Below are 16,530 nucleotides of genomic sequence, written 5' to 3' on the forward strand. Positions count from 1 at the left end.
GTGCTGATTGGCAAAGGGATCAAATGACGTAACAACATCACGTGAACCAGTCCTGCACTGCTGGACATGCAACGTAGGTGAATATAAGTATTTTTATTTAAACAGGGGCAAACTCTCAGATTGAGAAGAGGTTGTCTGAGAAGTGAACAACCCCTTTAAATTGTTTTGGGCGGGTATTTTATATGATTTAGCAACACTAAGTGGCAAGTATTTGTGAAGCATAAGGGAAAGATACATGGTTTTCTAAGTATTTTAAAAATATAAATCTGAAGATTATTATGTGCATTTGTATTCCGTTCCCCATATCGATTAATCCCCCTCTCCCATCACTGTTCCGCCACCTCTCCTCTTTGCTAGTCTCCTTGTTGCCTTCCAATTCACAGAGTAGAATCAAGTTTAAATGGCTAAAGGTACCGTCACACTAAGCAACTTACCAGCGATCCCAACAACGATAGGGATCGCTGGTAAGTTGCTAGGAGGTTGCTGGTGAGCTGTCACACTGCAACGCTCCAGCGATCCCACCAGCAACCTGACCTGGCAGGGATCGCTGGAGCGTGGCTACACGAGTTGCTGGTGAGCTCACCAGCAACCAGTGACCAGCCCCCAGCGCCGCGTGGAAGATGCTGTGCTTGGTAACTAAGGTAAATATCGGTAACCAACCCGATATTTACCTTGGTTACCAGCGCACGGAGCTACACGTGCAGAGAGCAGGGAGCAGCGCACACTGAGCGCTGGCTCCTTGCTCTCCTAGCTACAGCACACATCGGGTTAATTACCCGATGTATGCTGCAGCTAAATGTGCACAGAGCAGGGAGCAGCGCACACTGAGCGCTGGCTCCCTGCTCTCCTACTTACAGCACACATGGGGTTAATTACCTGATGTGTGCTGCAGCTACATGTGCACAGAGCAGGGAGCAGCGCACAATGCTTAGCACTGGCTCCTTGCTCTCCTACTTACAGCACACATGGGGTTAATTACCTGATGTGTGCTGCAGCTACATGTGCACAGAGCAGGGAGCAGCGCACAATGCTTAGCGCTGGCTCCCTGCTCTCCTAGTTACAGCACACATCAGGTTAATTAACCCGATGTGTCCTGCAGCTAGCTACATGTGCACAGAGCAGGAGCCGGCAGCACAGGCAGTGAGAGCGGCGGAGGCTGGTATCGAAGGTAAATATCGGGTAACCAAGGACATGGCTTCTTGGTTACCCGATGTTTACATTGGTTACCAGCCTCCGCAGAAGCCGGCTCCTGCTGCCTGCACATTTAGTTGTTGCTGTCTCGCTGTCACACACAGCGATCTGTGCTTCACAGCGGGACAGCAACAACTAAAAAATGGCCCAGGACATTCAGCAACAACCAACGACCTCACAGCAGGGGCCAGGTTGTTGCTGGATGTCACACACAGCAACATCGCTAGCAACGTCACAAAAGTTGTTCGTTAGCAGCGATATTGCTAGCGATGTTGCTTAGTGTGACGGGGCCTTAACAATGATTTATTTTGTCATCTCTGTGTTCCCCATATATCTTTAAACTTATCTCCTGATATCTTCTCACAGGTTATCTCTGGTCCTCACTATTTATTTTTCTCTTCCACCCTTGTACGTTTCTCACCCAAACGTCTTCAAGATTTTTCCCGAATTAACCGTCATGCTCTGGAATTCAGTGACTCAACATGTCCAAATGTCTACCACAATTTAAACCTCCAAAATGCAAAATGAAAACTCATCTGTTTAGAAAGGAGTGCAGGTTGCAATAACCCCACTACCACTTCACTACCATTGGAGCTGCTGCAACCCCTGACCTACTGTCTCTTTCCCCTATTCTCAGTAGATTGTAAGCCTGTGAGGGCAGGGTCGTTTCAAACTCTGTATCACTGACAATATTAATTTATTCTCTGTACTTTCTATATATATTTCGTATATAAACCCTCTTTACACGTACAATAACAAGCACTAAATGAGGCTGTAAATATAAATAATAATAATGTGTATTGAATATCAGACACAAATATATATTATTCACACAACCTTCAGTGCGCTAAACAAATATTGCAGTCATTCATATTTTCAAAGAGATGTAAAAACTATGAAATAATATATAACTCTGTGAAGAACCTTATTGAAAACCAGTTACGTGGCAATAATAAATCAGATAAGACAAAAAGTATAAATTGTTTTTCTCATCCACATAAACAGGATGGCCTGCTTTACTTACAACATGGTCACATTTGAGGAGACAGAAGGGACACTTCGTAATTTGGCTCCATCACAGTCAAGTTCTAATCCACGGCACAAACATTGTGTTGGCACTTCCCCAAGCACTGGATCAAAAGAAAGACAAGCATGAGAGAAGAGAATGGCAGGGTCGCATGAAAAGGTCACCCAGCACTATACTCTGCTTCCAAGGGCTTCATGAATGTCCTCCTCTAATTGTTGGTGGCAGCAATGACATTTTCTTGAGATGATGGTACTGTCTAGTACAAATTGTTCAAGTATTATTCAGTAAAATCTATTGAAGAATATACGTCAAATACAAGATTTCTGCCTGAAAATCACTTTATGATTTTCTGCTGATGTGTTCTTTGCTCAGAAGCACAAGAGCATTAGGTCAGCAGTGGAAAGAGATGCAACACTAGCTGAGATCATTGGGTCAATGGTGAATAGTGTAGCAGCCATGTTTCAATATGTTATGCCTCATTCACATGTCAGTTTTTCATGTACAAGTGCTATTCGCATTTTTTTTTCCAGGGATAGCACTCGTACCTGTTATAGTCTATGGGGGTGTTCACTTGTGATTTTTTTGTAGCCCAAGTGGTTCATGCAAAATCATGGAGGCATGTCCAATATAAATTAGAATGTCAAATCAAACTAGGCAATGCAAGTCTATGGGTCCATGAAAAAATCAGACAGCAGTCAGCGGCCATCCATGTTGTCCACTTTTCATTAGCGATCAAAGAAGATGGAGAAACTCCCCCCCTAATTAATGAAAAAACTGATGAAACTAACCACACTCTGATGAAACTCTAATGAAAATCACTAATAAAACTTGGTCTATTTTTGGTCAATAAAACCTGACATCTGAATGAGGAGTAATGCGGGCGTCACACGGTACGATCTATCGTGCGATCGCACGAGCGATTGTACCCACCCCCATCATTTGTGTGTCATGGGCAAATCGCTGCCCGTGGCGCACAAAGTCGTTAAACCGCAGTCACACGTACTTACCTGCGGAGCGACGTTACTGTGGGCGGCGAACATCCACTTCCTGAAGGGGGTGGGACATTCAGCCACACAGCGACGTCACACAGCGGCCGCCCAATAGAAGCGGAGGGGCGGAGATGAGCGAGACGTAAACATCCCGCCCACCTTCTTCCTTCAGCATTGCTGGCAGCTGCAGGTAAGCTGCAGTTCATCGTTCATGGGGTGTCACACGGAGCGATGTGTGCTACCCCGGGTACGATGAACAACCGGCGCAGGGAAGAATAAACGATTTTTTAAAAATAAACGGCGAGTACATGATACACGATTTGTAACCGATTTTCGATCGTTCGGAGTTGCTCGTAGGTGTCACACGGGATGACGTCGCCAACGAAGCCGGATGTGCGTCACGAAAACCGTGACCTCGACGACATATCGCACGATGGATCGTCTCGTGTGATGCCCGCATAAGAGTGTGTTGGAAATGTCCCATGGTGATCTTTATTTTATTAGTTTTACCTTTCAATTCAAAATATAATAGCCTCATAGGGTGCAAAATTGGCATTATTCCCTTATAATGCCTTATGCTTCATTGTTAGGAAAAAAATTAAAGACCAAATTTATAGCAAAAAGAGGATAAATAACTAAAGTCCAAAACTAACCTCTAAAACCAATACTTTGTGCAAATATAGTTAAAAATTAGGTAATTAAAACTATGTAGGACGTATAACTACAAAGTCAGAGATAGACAAGGTTAAGGTGAATGCAAACAATAAAAATCTGGTGAAGTATAGCCGGGTGTATAACAGGCCTATCAAACAATGTACAGTTGTTAGTATGGTAATACATGATGTCCGGATGCCGGTCACACAATGTCATATATAAAGATTCATATACATGATGTCATTTATAAAGATACATGCAATACTTATTTTCAATGGGTATGTCATGGGACTAAAACATCTCTGGAAGAATAAATGTATTACTCATAGTGCATTAAGAGTGAGTACTGTCCTTATTGTAATGAATGCCACCCCAAAGCTATTGATTATCAGGAAATACATATAGTAGGAGAAAAAGGATAGGCACATAGAAACTTCAAGATCTATTTAATGCTGGTTCTAAAATTAAAAGCCACATAATGATAGTTGAAAGCACCCTAATGCGATTCTAGTGGTAGTTGTGCCCTTGGTCTCTGACTAAGGGCACATCTAGTGCCAGAAACGAGTCAGCATGTTCTCAACTATCAGCATGTGAATTTTAATTTTATAACTTGAATGGACTAAAGCTTGAAGATTTAACTTATTTTTCATGTGAGTATGTTTTTTTTTATTATAAAATACTCATGGTTCATGCTTACGACAGATTACCAATAATCATGGCTGTCCAAATCTCAACACATGTGTCCATTGCACCAATTTCCACACATATGTGAGACATAGAAGAATTGAGAGTGGATGGTTTGCACTTGTGTGGCGCCCACCATGTAGCATGGAAGAGAAGGTATGATGGTGTGGGGGTACATTCCTAGTGACACTATTGGTAATTTATTTCAAATTCCACACTTAGCCATGAAGGATACCCCAGTATATGGCAACGACATGCCATCCCATTAGGTTTGCATTTAGTCGGACTAATAGTTGTACAGTATTTCAACCTAGCAATAACACAGAACATACCTCTGTGCTATATAAAGGATATGTGACCATAAGGCCTGTTTCACACGTCAGTGATTCTGGTACGTTTGTGCTTTTTCTTTTACGTACCAGAATCACTGACATACGCAGACCCATTATAATCAATGGGTCTGCTCACACATCAGTGATTTTTCACTGACCTTGTCTCCGTGCGGCGTACCCGCGTGTCCGTGATTGCCGCACGGAGGCATGTCAATTTTTTTCTGGCATCACTGATGTCCCACGGACCACGCAGTGGTGTGATCTGTGAAACACGTGCCAGAAAAAACGTGCATATAAAATAAAAATCATTTTTACTCACCCGGCTTCAGCCGCGCTCTCTGCAGCCTGTTCTGCCTGCTGCTTCTGAGCCGGCTCATTACTGTCGTGCATATTCATGAATGCACGACACAGCCGACCCGGAAGCAGCTGCTGTGGGGGTCAGCTCTGGCCGGATGCTGCACCGTGGGAGCGTTCAGCACCGTGAAGAGCGGGAGCGGGCGCAGGTGAGTTAATCTCTATGTGTAATCATGGACCACAGAGAACGGAGCCTGGATTGCACTTAGACAACCCACGTGTGCCGTGAATAACAGAACACGGAGGGACATGTGAGTGTTTTACACGTCAGTGAAGAACGTCTGTGTTTTTCACTGATGTGTGAAACGGGCCTAAAGGTGAGGGATTGAGGGCTCCATCAGATGACTTGGCCTCCACAATAATCCGACCTCAACTCAGTTGAGATGATATAGGATTACCTGGTCCGGGTGAAGGCAATGCAGTCAAAAAGCGCTTAGCACAACACCTTTGGGAACTCCTTAAGGCCCGTTTCACACGTCAGAGAAAAACACTGACGTTTTTCACTGGCGTGTAAAACACGCACATGTCCCTCCGTGTGCCGTGAATCACGGCACACGTGAGTTGTCTAAATGCAATCCGGGCTCCGTTCTCCGTGGCCCGTGATTGCACTTAGAGATTAACTCACCTGTGCGCGCTCCCGCTCTCCATGGTGCTGATCGCTCCCGCGGTGCAGCATCCGGCCGGCGCTGACCCCCGCAGCAGCTGCTTCTGGGTCAGCTGTGTCGTGCATAATGAATATGCGTGACAGTAATGAGCCGGCTCAGAAGCAGCAGGGAGGACAGGCTGCAGAGAGCGTCGCTGGAGCCGGGTGAGTAAAAATGATTTTTATTTTAAAAGCACGTTTTTTTCTGGCACGTGTTTCACGGACCAGACCACTGCGTGGTCCGTGGGACATCAGTGATGCCAGAAAAAAATGGACATGTCTCCGTGCGGCAATCACGCACACGCGGGTACGCTGCACGGAGACACGTGCTGTGAAAAATCACAGATGTGTGAGCAGACCCATTCATTATAATGGGTCTACGTATGTCAGTGATTCTGGTACGTTTAAAAAAGAGCACAAACGTACCAGAATCACTGACGTGTGAAAGGGGCCTTAAAACTATTGGAAAGTCATTCCAGGTGACTACCTTATGAAGATAGTTGACAAAATGCCAAGTAGCATCAGTATAAAGAGAGGTACTCTGAAGAATCTAAAGTTTAACACTAACTGCGCTCTGTTTAGTTACACAGTTGTTTCTTTACTCATTGTTTCCATATATATGTACTCCTTTGTGGTTTGCTGCCTGCAGTATAAATCTACATTGTGCAAATTCCAATAAAAACAAGGAAAACTATTGCATAAACAGTGTCCAAACTTTTGACTAGTACTGTATAGACTGAAGAAAGTGTTGGGAATTTTGCCTAAGACAAAACAAGCACATTGTACTTATCCTAGAAGAATGTTTTCAGAGAATTGTTTGACTGCCTTTACTCGTATTGTATATACACCTATATGCAGCATAAAGTCTTTTGTGTAATGTAACACACAGGACCCTAAATACATATCTATAATTTATAAAACCATTTTTCCCAACATCAACTGGGTGATAGATCCAAACAAAGCAGAAATTTAGAAGTAGAATAAAAACTAGAAGATTAATCCAGTGTCAAGACAAAACAGCACATATCAGAGCTGGGTGATCTTTTTATGTATATTCTGAAAACCTAATCAAGAAAGGATAACTAAAGTAACAGATGGTGTGTAAACTGAATGGAACTTAAATTATGAATATATTTAGTATAGTATATACTGTACATATATACACTGTGGGCACAATTATTCAACACTTTATATTTTTGATGATTCATTTTATCATTGAACAAATATAATGCTGTCGATGAATTCAAAAGGTTAATAGACCTGAAACCTGAATATTTAAAAAGCGTAACCATTGTTTTCATTTTTATATCATATAAATCATATATATCATATAAATCAAAGTACACATCAAAATAAGCAGCTTTGTAATATTTCTTATCAGAGTAATTTGCTTCGTTCTCTGCCAGAATTGATCAGCCATTAGCAAAATTCTCAACTCTGAGGTAAAATCTGTATTCAGTGAAGACTTTCTCATTACTGAGATAGGAGATGGCGGCTGTTACTGATGAGATTCCTTGTAGATAGAAGATTGAGGATGGGCGGAGCTCTGCCTCTAGCTCCTCCCATCATAGGATCTCATCAGTAACAGCCGCCATCTCCTATCTCAGTAATGGGAGAGTCTTCACTGAATACAGATTTTACCTCAGAATTGAGAATTTTGCTAATGACTGATCAATTCTGGCAGAGAAAGAAGCAAATTACTCTGATAAGATATATTACAAAGCTGCTTATTTTGATGTGTACTTTGATTTATGATATAAGAATGAATTGAGAATTTTGATTATGGCTGATGAATTCTGGAAGAATTGCTTATTTTTATGAGTACTATTCATTTAGGAAACCTATATAAAATGATGATTATGCTTTAAGAAAGTAAAGCGGGCTTTACACGCTATGACATCAATAGCAATTGCTAGCAATATCAAGCGTGTAAGCACCCGCCCCCGTCGTGTGTGCGATATCGTGTGTTCGCTGCCGTAGGGGGAGGGACGTTCGGCATAACTGCGACGTCACCGCGACATCACTAAGCGGCCGGCCAATCAAAGCGGAGGGGCGGAGATGAGCGGGACGTAACATCCCGCCCACCTCCTTCCTTCCGCATTGCGGCCAGCGGCAGATAATGAGACGTTCCTCGCTCCTGCGGTGTCACACACAGCGATGTGTGCTGCCGCAGGAGCGACGAACAACATTGATAATCAACCATTACCAATTTTTGGTTTTGGGACGACCTCTCCATGGTGAACGATTTTCACCATTTTTGAGGTCGCTTAAGGTCGCTGGTAAGTGTCACATGCTGCGATATCGTTAATGACACCGGATGTGCGTCACTAACAACGTGACCCCGACGATAAAACATTAACGATATCGTAGCGTGTAAAGCCCACTTAAGAGTGAGGTGTTATCTTTCTTAGGATAGTATCTACACACCAATAGTTGCCCCATACTTTTGCACACATAATGTGCAACTAAATGGAAAACCTAAATATTCCATTCTCAATTGTTTAATTTTATCTATTAAATTGAGAATAATACTCAAACAACCCAAAATATACAAAAATATTTTTTATGTAAACTTAGTACAATACATCCTGACACCCACTCTCTTTCTCCAATTTTGTTAACCCATAAAACACGCAAGTCCGATGTAATCCACACGAGGACCTACAATGATCCCTGCTCTGCTTCATACTGAAGTTGCAGCGCATGGGCACATTAGAGAACATAACCGCCCACTGTGGCTTCAAGCAGACACTGACTGACCCACAGCTGTGAATGATGACATCACTGAGTTTACCTGCAGTCGCAGATTGAGGTTCCCATGGTACCCCATCTGTGACCGCAGATAAACTCACCTCAGGTGAACTCATTGAACCCAGAGACCTCACCATAGGTGAACTCAATGAGACCTGAATCTCTTGGCAGAAATCGTGTTTTTTTTGCCAAGAGATGCAGATTTGGTGCTAGAATTGATACACCAAATTCCTGCACATTCTGAATCTCCTGGCAGAAAAATGCATCGAAACGCGATGCGGACGCCGTTTCAGTGTGGTTTTCTGCCAGGAGATGTGAATTTGGTGCAGAAATCTGGTGCTGACATTTCTGCAGACATATTTGCAGCAAATCTGCATCTCCTCGCAGAAAATCACACCAAAATCATGGGTTTTTTTGCCAGAAGATGCAGATTGTGTTTTTTTATTTACCATTTGTTGCACCACTGTATGTACCATACCATTGAAAACCAGTGGCTGTGGATATATTCCCATTTATTGGTTTCTCACTAGCATACCTTATACATGCATGTATTCTTATCTCTATATATTATATTTCGGATCCATGTTGTTGTTTATGGGTTTATTTGCATTGGTGTGGGCATTATACTCATTAGGACACTTTGCCCAAGATGATTTTAGGTATTTTTAGTGTATTATTTTGTTAATAAACTTTTTTTATACTTTAAAATATTACTAGGGGTATGCTGAAATTTCTGCTCATCTCTCTTTCTCAGATTCTACTTGGCTATTACTAGCATTGAGCATCCCAATATTTATTTTCTTTTTGTTCTGTGCATCCCTATTTCATTATCCTTGTAGCTTGGGTCGAGAAAGGTGAACAATCAGTAATCGATCGTTAGGCAAAATGCGTATAATGCGAAGGTCACAGAAATGGCAGCAGGACAATAAGTCTGCCATGTGTGCAACACTCCCAATGTGCAAGACTTCATTGTTTCCACCAGGAAGCCAACTTTCCATCTCCTCCTTCTCGCTCACCTCATACTCCTCCTCCTTAGACCATCCACGCTGAACAGACAGGACTTAGCTGGTGTTGGCAGTACTCTCTCTAGAGCATGCAATCATTTTCTGTTCCTGTTTCGACTCCTCCTCCTCCTCCTCATTATTACCCAATCAGCGCTAAGAAGATAAGATGAGGCTTAAGGTGGTGTCACACATAGCGACGCAGCAGCGATCAAGACCAGCAATCTGACCTTATCAGGATCGCTGCTGCGTCGTTACATGGTCGCTGGTGAGCTGTCAAACAGGCAGATCTCACCAGCGACCAGTGACCAGCCCCCAGCTAGCAGCGACACGTAACTAAGGTAAATATCGGGTAACCAAGGAAAGCACTTCTCTTGGTTACCCGATATTTACCTTAGTTACTAGCGTTCGCTGCTCCCACGCTGCCAGTGCTGGCTCCCTGTTCCCTGCACTCCTAGCTAGAGTACACATCGGGTTAATTACCCGATGTGTACTCCAGCTACGTGTGCAGGGAGCAGGGAGCCAGCACTGGCAGCATGAGAGCACACCACTTAGCACTGGCTCCCTGCACTCCTAGCCAGAGTACACATCGGGTTAATTACCCGATGTGTACTCCAGCTACGTATGCAGGGAGCAGGCAGCCGGCACTAGCAGCGTGAGAGTGGCGTACGCTAGTAACTAAGGTAAATATCGGGTAACCAAGGAAAGGGCTTCTTGGTAACCCAATGTTTACCATGGTTACAGCTTACCGCAGACTGGCAGACGCCGGCTCCCTGCTCTCTGCTCGCTTCAGTTCGTCGCTCTCTTGCAGTCACACACAGCGATGTGTGCTTCACAGCGGGAGAGCAACGTCCAAAAAATGAAGCAGGACATTCAGCAACGACCGGCGACCTCACAGCAGGGGACAGGTCGTTGCTGGATGTCACACACAGTGACAGCGACGGGACGTCGCTGCTACGTCACAGAAAATGGGGACTTAGCAGCGACGTCGTTGTTGTCGTCGCTATGTGTGACACCACCTTTAGCTGGGTAGTATCCCTCTGTTTACTTTCTTCCTCCATTTCTACTTGGTCTACATACAAAGCTTCCTGTTTCACTGTGAGCAGTGAGCATTTGAGTAGACACAGAATGAGGATGGTTACACTGATTATGGCATCATTGCCACTAACCATCTCGGTTGATTGTTCAAACTCTTGAAAAACTATAAGATGTCAGACATCCATTGCCACTCTTCAGTTCTTATGTGCGGAGGTTGCCCAGACTATTGATAGACATGTTGTAGCTGGCAGTCAACTACTACCCTCTGCTGCTCACAAAGCGTTGCCAACATATGTAATGTTGAGTTCCAGAGCGTGGCCAGGTTGCAAAGCAGTTGGTAAGGTGGCACTCAAAAACACTGGTGCAGCACTGACAGACCGACCTCACCTGTAGGGGACTTGCAGAACTGGGAGTACATTAACAAAGAGCTTGGGCAAATCTTGGCAGGTTTTCAGAAAGCGGTAACCACTAAGTTGAGCACTCGAGCCAGGCATGGTAGGTGTGGCAGCTTGCCAAGCTTCAGAGCCACCCCCAGGTTACTTCCATTATTACACGAGACCAAGGCAGGTTGGCGGTTGAGCAGTGAGAGCTACAGATTTGTCTGGTCTGTTAGACCTTTCAACAAGTGCAGAGTCGGTCAGACGCAGTTGAGCAAAACAGTCCGTCGTCTGACCGAATCTGCACTTTGTCCTCCCTTCCCCCCACTTCTGCCTTGGCCTCCATTGAGAGGTGAATTTTAATATGCTGCAATAAAAGAAGATTTTATTCACTGGAAGTGAATGCTGTGGATTTTCTTCTGTGCTGAAGTACCTTTGTTTCCCTGCACCTGGGGGCAATTTATACTGAGCATCACTGTGAATCTGACTGGTTTTGTGCTGGATCCCCTGCTTGTGGCCTGCTGTCCACTTGTGCCAGGTGAGCATTTTTTCTTTTCTCATTATATTATTCTCTGTTTCAGCCTTCCATCAATAATAAAAATGGTGGACAAGAAACTTGTTTCACTTTGTCAGTAATCAGCAATAATATAACTACAAAAACTACAAAAAAAAAAGAATACAATCTTGCCATGCATTTCAGTAGCCGGCCCATGTTCTAGGAGTAAAAGTTCTCTTATCAGTTCTAAGCATCACTCTCATACTTTATATCCTAAAAATCCTAAAAATGCTTTATCAAAGATTTTCATCCTTCTCTGCCTCCACATTTAGCTCTCAAATGCTCCAGTCCTCACAGGTTCAAATAAGTCTCTAATTGAAGTTGTAACAATGTGTCGATCAATGAACACTTGTTTCTACTTTGGAGTCCTGTCCTTCAGTTGTTTGGATATTTGATGGCACTGTGTGGTCGAAGTCCTTGTGATGAATATGTAGCTTACGCTTTATCCAAGAAGAATTTAGTACCAAGTTAAAACTATGAGATTTTGTAGCTAAAACCATTAGGACAAAATTAGAAAGGGCAGAAATCCTTCTTGATTTTAGTTGTGAAAAAAAAATCTCTTTAACTACATCATAAGGCAAAATTCATACATTAATTTAATATTTTATTTGTACTTAAAAACATTGATTTTTATGAGTGTGCTGGATAAGATTTTCTATAATTTATGGTTTGTGTCTCTTCTATCTGTCTTGTATGCAAAAGAAAAAATTGCTATGGGGAGGTGGAGAATATGTCCTTTGTCTTCTTGTGCTTTTAGATGGCCTTGCCTTCTTCAACACCTCTTTATTTCCTGATGCCTCTCATTCACCATCTCCATCACATTCTCCATACGTGTCAGAAGGAGAATCTTGCTTATACATCTTCTGAGCTCTTCATCCCTACTCATGGACTCCACTCTTTGGATTAACAGAAGGTCTTTTTTGCATACTAAAGGTATGCTGCTCTTCTCTTCAGTCAGGGTAATCCACCCAAAAAGCTCTAATTTAACGTGATGAAAGCCAGTGAGCTGTTACAGCTCCGGAACCAGCTCATAATGTTCAGAGTTGACCCTTTAATGACACCAGTTGAAAGTACCATTAAACTGATGGTGGGTTGTAAGCTGACAAATCAGGTAATAATAACTCTTCTGTCACATCACCACCGGAGTCCGCTCCTGCGACTTCTGCTCCGATCGCCAGACGACGCCATGTTCCCACCATGGATAGTGCTGGTTATGGGAGAGGAGTCGGTGCCTGTGGCTCTACGAAGCACAGGCTCCGCTCATCCACTAGGCTGGGTTTCCCTGGAACCTGCAGTACCACTGGCTGACTGTAGGTGGTGTGTGTCTTCCAGCTGAAGTTGCCAACATTCACCTGCAGGCAATGGGAAGACACCACACCCTTCTATTTCCCCCTCCTGTCACATGACCACCGCCAGAGATAGTTCTGTACTCCTGGTTCATGTGCTGTTTGTATTTTGATTCCTGTGCGCTGACCTTTGCTTGCTGTTTGACTACCCTCCTGCCTGTCATTTTTGTACCTTGCTGCCAGTTCCGGATTTGACCTCTGCTTTGTCTCCTCACTACGCCCTTGCCTGCCGATTCTGTTCCTGTTTAGCATCTCTTGGTTTTTGACCCTGCCTGATGACCACGGACTACAGCCTACCACAGGTAGTGATCTCTGGGGCTCTGTGTAATTCCAAATCCCTGTATAGGGGTTAAAGGGTTGCAGAGTTCTTGGGGTCCTGCTTTGTGAGCGGCTTTTCTCTAGACTCCCCTTACAGCCAGTCTGAGTCTGTGGCTCCAATCAGGCATTACATCTTCACACTATAGGAGAATAAGGAAATAATATTGATATGACTAGGATATCATGTGATCACTTGGCAGTATTCCGCAGTGAATCCCTATATTATTACTGTATATATGGACATGTAGCCCAATAGGCATCATAGAGGGGAGTTACCTACTTGGGACCCCTTTATTAGTCAGCATAGGGAGTTCATATATGTAACCAGCTCTCATACTGACTGAATTAGCCATTCCATGCATTATAAGGACAGATATTCATTTAGCTGCCATGTAACAATACCTGTGCATTTCCCCTACATGAATAGCTCAGCTACTGGAGGAAGCAGAGAAGATCCACCTGGAGCGGCCGCTACCCTTAACTGTATCACAGTGTGCCAAAAGGTTAAGCAGGGAGAAATAGTCTTCTTGAACTACTGCTCTCTGTTTAGTAGGTGCAGGTCATTAAAAGCCTGCATCCTGTAGAATGGCAGATGTGATGATATCAGTGTGCCATGATGTGCACAGAATGTCAGCGTCCCATTGTGATAATGTCACTGCTTGATCTTCCCGGGACTTGCACCTGTATGTTGCTGGACTTGTTAGGTGAGTATGTAGTGGGTGCTCATAACCCCTACTAAAGGACCGGAAATGTTGTTAATAAAAGTGTTGTATTTTTAATATTGTATTGTATTCTAGTGTTAGGGCACCCCCTAGTGGCCGGGTGGGACGGCTGTTGCCACCGGGGGAGGAGGAGTCGGCTGAATGTCTAGGGAAGGTCTGTGTGTGTGGAAGGGAGTCGGATCCGGGACAGCAGTGTGTGTACATCGGTGGCAGTGTGTATGAGCGGAACATCAGGGGACGCCGGAGCAACGGAGGAGAACGTAACCTCAAGGTCTGAATCCGCTGGTGTGGGTCCAGTGTGTGCTTGACTTAGGAGTGGGAGCCCGGAGAAGCGGAGTACCCAGGGCATATCCCCACCAGAGGGCGCGTTTGGGCAGGTTGTCCCCAGCTCCACAGAAAGTGCCGAATTCTGCTGACCGGATTGTATTGTGCCAATAAATGTCATCTTTTATTATAACCAGCTTTTGCCTGAGGACTGTTTGTGCATCATCCGACGAAGACACCGTCACACACTGTCCCATCAAGCAAGTCCCCAACATTGAAGGAGTGATGGAGTCAGGGGTGTGCCTTGAATTCTCTGGTGCCACGACTACACAGCCAGGGGCGCCCCTGGGCCATCACTTCATGTGGCGTAGTCGGCAGGATGCGACTCCCTTGCCGGAGAACCAAGAAACCGGAGACCAAGTGGTGCCGAGTGTACCGTATCCGGGCTACGAGAGAAGATTTCCAGTCCCATGGTGGGAGGAAGATACGGTGCCTGCAGCGTTGGACCGGGCACAAGATGGCGGCAAGATGGCCGTCATCTGTGAAGATAAAGAAAGCGCGCGAAAAGTTGGCGCCAAAAGAAGAGCCTGGGGCTGGCCGGTGCCGAAGAAGAGGTACAGAGTACTCCGCCCAAAGAGGGGAGGCACCAGTCCCAGGGCATTGAAGACGACATACGGAGTGGGCGGTGTTCGGAAGAAAAAGAAGTACCGCCGCGGAGGAGTCAAGATGATGCGTGAGGCTGGGGGAGGATTCTGTTTAAGAGCGGGAAACAAAGGCCCGCCTCCTCTTTCCTCAGTCTCAGCTTTGACGCCGCCGCTATTAGTAGTACAGCGATCGGAGACAGAGATGGAGACTTCTGGACAACCTGAAGAACTTGCCACCACCATGGCTCTGGTCAGCCTAGGCCGGGGGCATCCCAAGTTTGCTGTCGCAAGCGAGGCATCCCTTGTGGACCTTCCGATCGGACCGGGAGGTTCCACGCGGCCCGAGAAGGTGTCCTGGAAGACCACGTGGGATGCGAAGACCGGAGGTACGATCACGGAGGTCCGGGCAACGTATGCCACACAGCCACCAGTGAGAGACCGGATTCCGGGGATCACGCATTCCCCTTGGGAGACACCACAGCCTGGCGCCATCGCCGCCACACCAACTGCCTCATATGGAGAGCCGGCCGAAGTGCTAGCTGAGCGGCTGGAGGAAGACCACCTGGGCTTCGTTTGGGATCCGGTAATCGTCCCTTCCCCTGTACAGCACCCCAGAGCTCTATCCCCGGTACCCGACCCTGTCCGAGAACGCCTGCTTGCCGAAACCGTCGTCCGGGAAATGTTGTCCGGTCCCGGCGGCGAGGAGCTGGCCCTGCAATTCACCACCGGAGTGGTGGTGAAGTTTAATCAGCAGGAGGGCTACGGGTTCATCCGCGAAGTAAACACCGGGGACGATTACTTCTACAACCGGGTCCACCTAGACGTAGAGGGGCTGCCGAAGCGTCTCCACACGCTCTACCCGGGGGAGAGGGTCCAATTCCTACCGGACGCAGGAAGTCGCGGCCTGTTTGCCGTTGGTGTCACTCGGATGCCGACCGCCCGGGAAGCGGCCCAGTGGCAGCAAGAGCTGGAGTGGGAGGAGCAACAGGAACGGCGCCGGAGCCACCCAAAACCGGTACCGACCGCGCCCTCTCATTCCAAGCGCACCTTGGCAGTTGCTCCGGAAGCACCATCTGGCCCGACCACTGACCCGGAGAAGGTTACCCCGGTAGTAGCGGTGAACCAGAGTGTGACCAATAGACCGGTCATCGTCCTGGACAGACCGCAACCCGCGCCACAACCACCCCGGGTAGCGACGCCATCACCACCGCCGGGAGCTGAAGACGCTGCGCCAGCAGAGCCACCTTTTGCCCCCGTGTCCTTCCGGAGAATACGCCGCCAGCCGGGGCAGTCTCTGGGAGCCTACATACAGGCACAGGCGGAGGAGTGGAAGCGGTCCTGGCCTCCAGAATAGATCTCCGCAGCTATTCTGTTTGAAGACCGGTATCGTTCTTAGACCGGCAGAAGTTTTTGTTAAAAGTTCTACGGGCCTGTTGCCCGCCAACTAAGACCGGGAGCGCTGTTGAGCCTCCGGGCGCCCACTAAGACCGGGAGCGCTGTTGAGCCTCCGGGCGCCGCCTAAGACCGGGAGCGCTGTTGAGCCTCCGGGCGCCATTTAAGACCGGGAGCGCTGCTGCGTCTCCGGGCGCCACCTAAAGACCGGGAGCGCTGCTGAACTGGTGCCCCGGTTGTTGTGAAC

The 16,530-nt window shown here is 46.1% G+C and overlaps 1 protein-coding gene across 1 annotated transcript in view; it reads right to left on the reverse strand.

The window, feature by feature from the left end:
- RXFP1 (relaxin family peptide receptor 1) overlaps window positions 1-16,530 on the reverse strand; it is a 492,164-nt gene that overhangs the window by 91,753 nt on the left and 383,881 nt on the right. Inside the window, exon 4 of the mRNA XM_075347535.1 lies at window positions 2,216-2,321. Coding sequence (XP_075203650.1) covers window positions 2,216-2,321 — 106 coding nt within the window. The remainder of the gene's footprint in view (window positions 1-2,215; window positions 2,322-16,530) is intronic.

Source organism: Anomaloglossus baeobatrachus, chromosome 1, assembly GCF_048569485.1.
Source record: "Anomaloglossus baeobatrachus isolate aAnoBae1 chromosome 1, aAnoBae1.hap1, whole genome shotgun sequence".
In the NCBI taxonomy this organism is placed as follows: Eukaryota; Metazoa; Chordata; class Amphibia; order Anura; family Aromobatidae; genus Anomaloglossus; species Anomaloglossus baeobatrachus.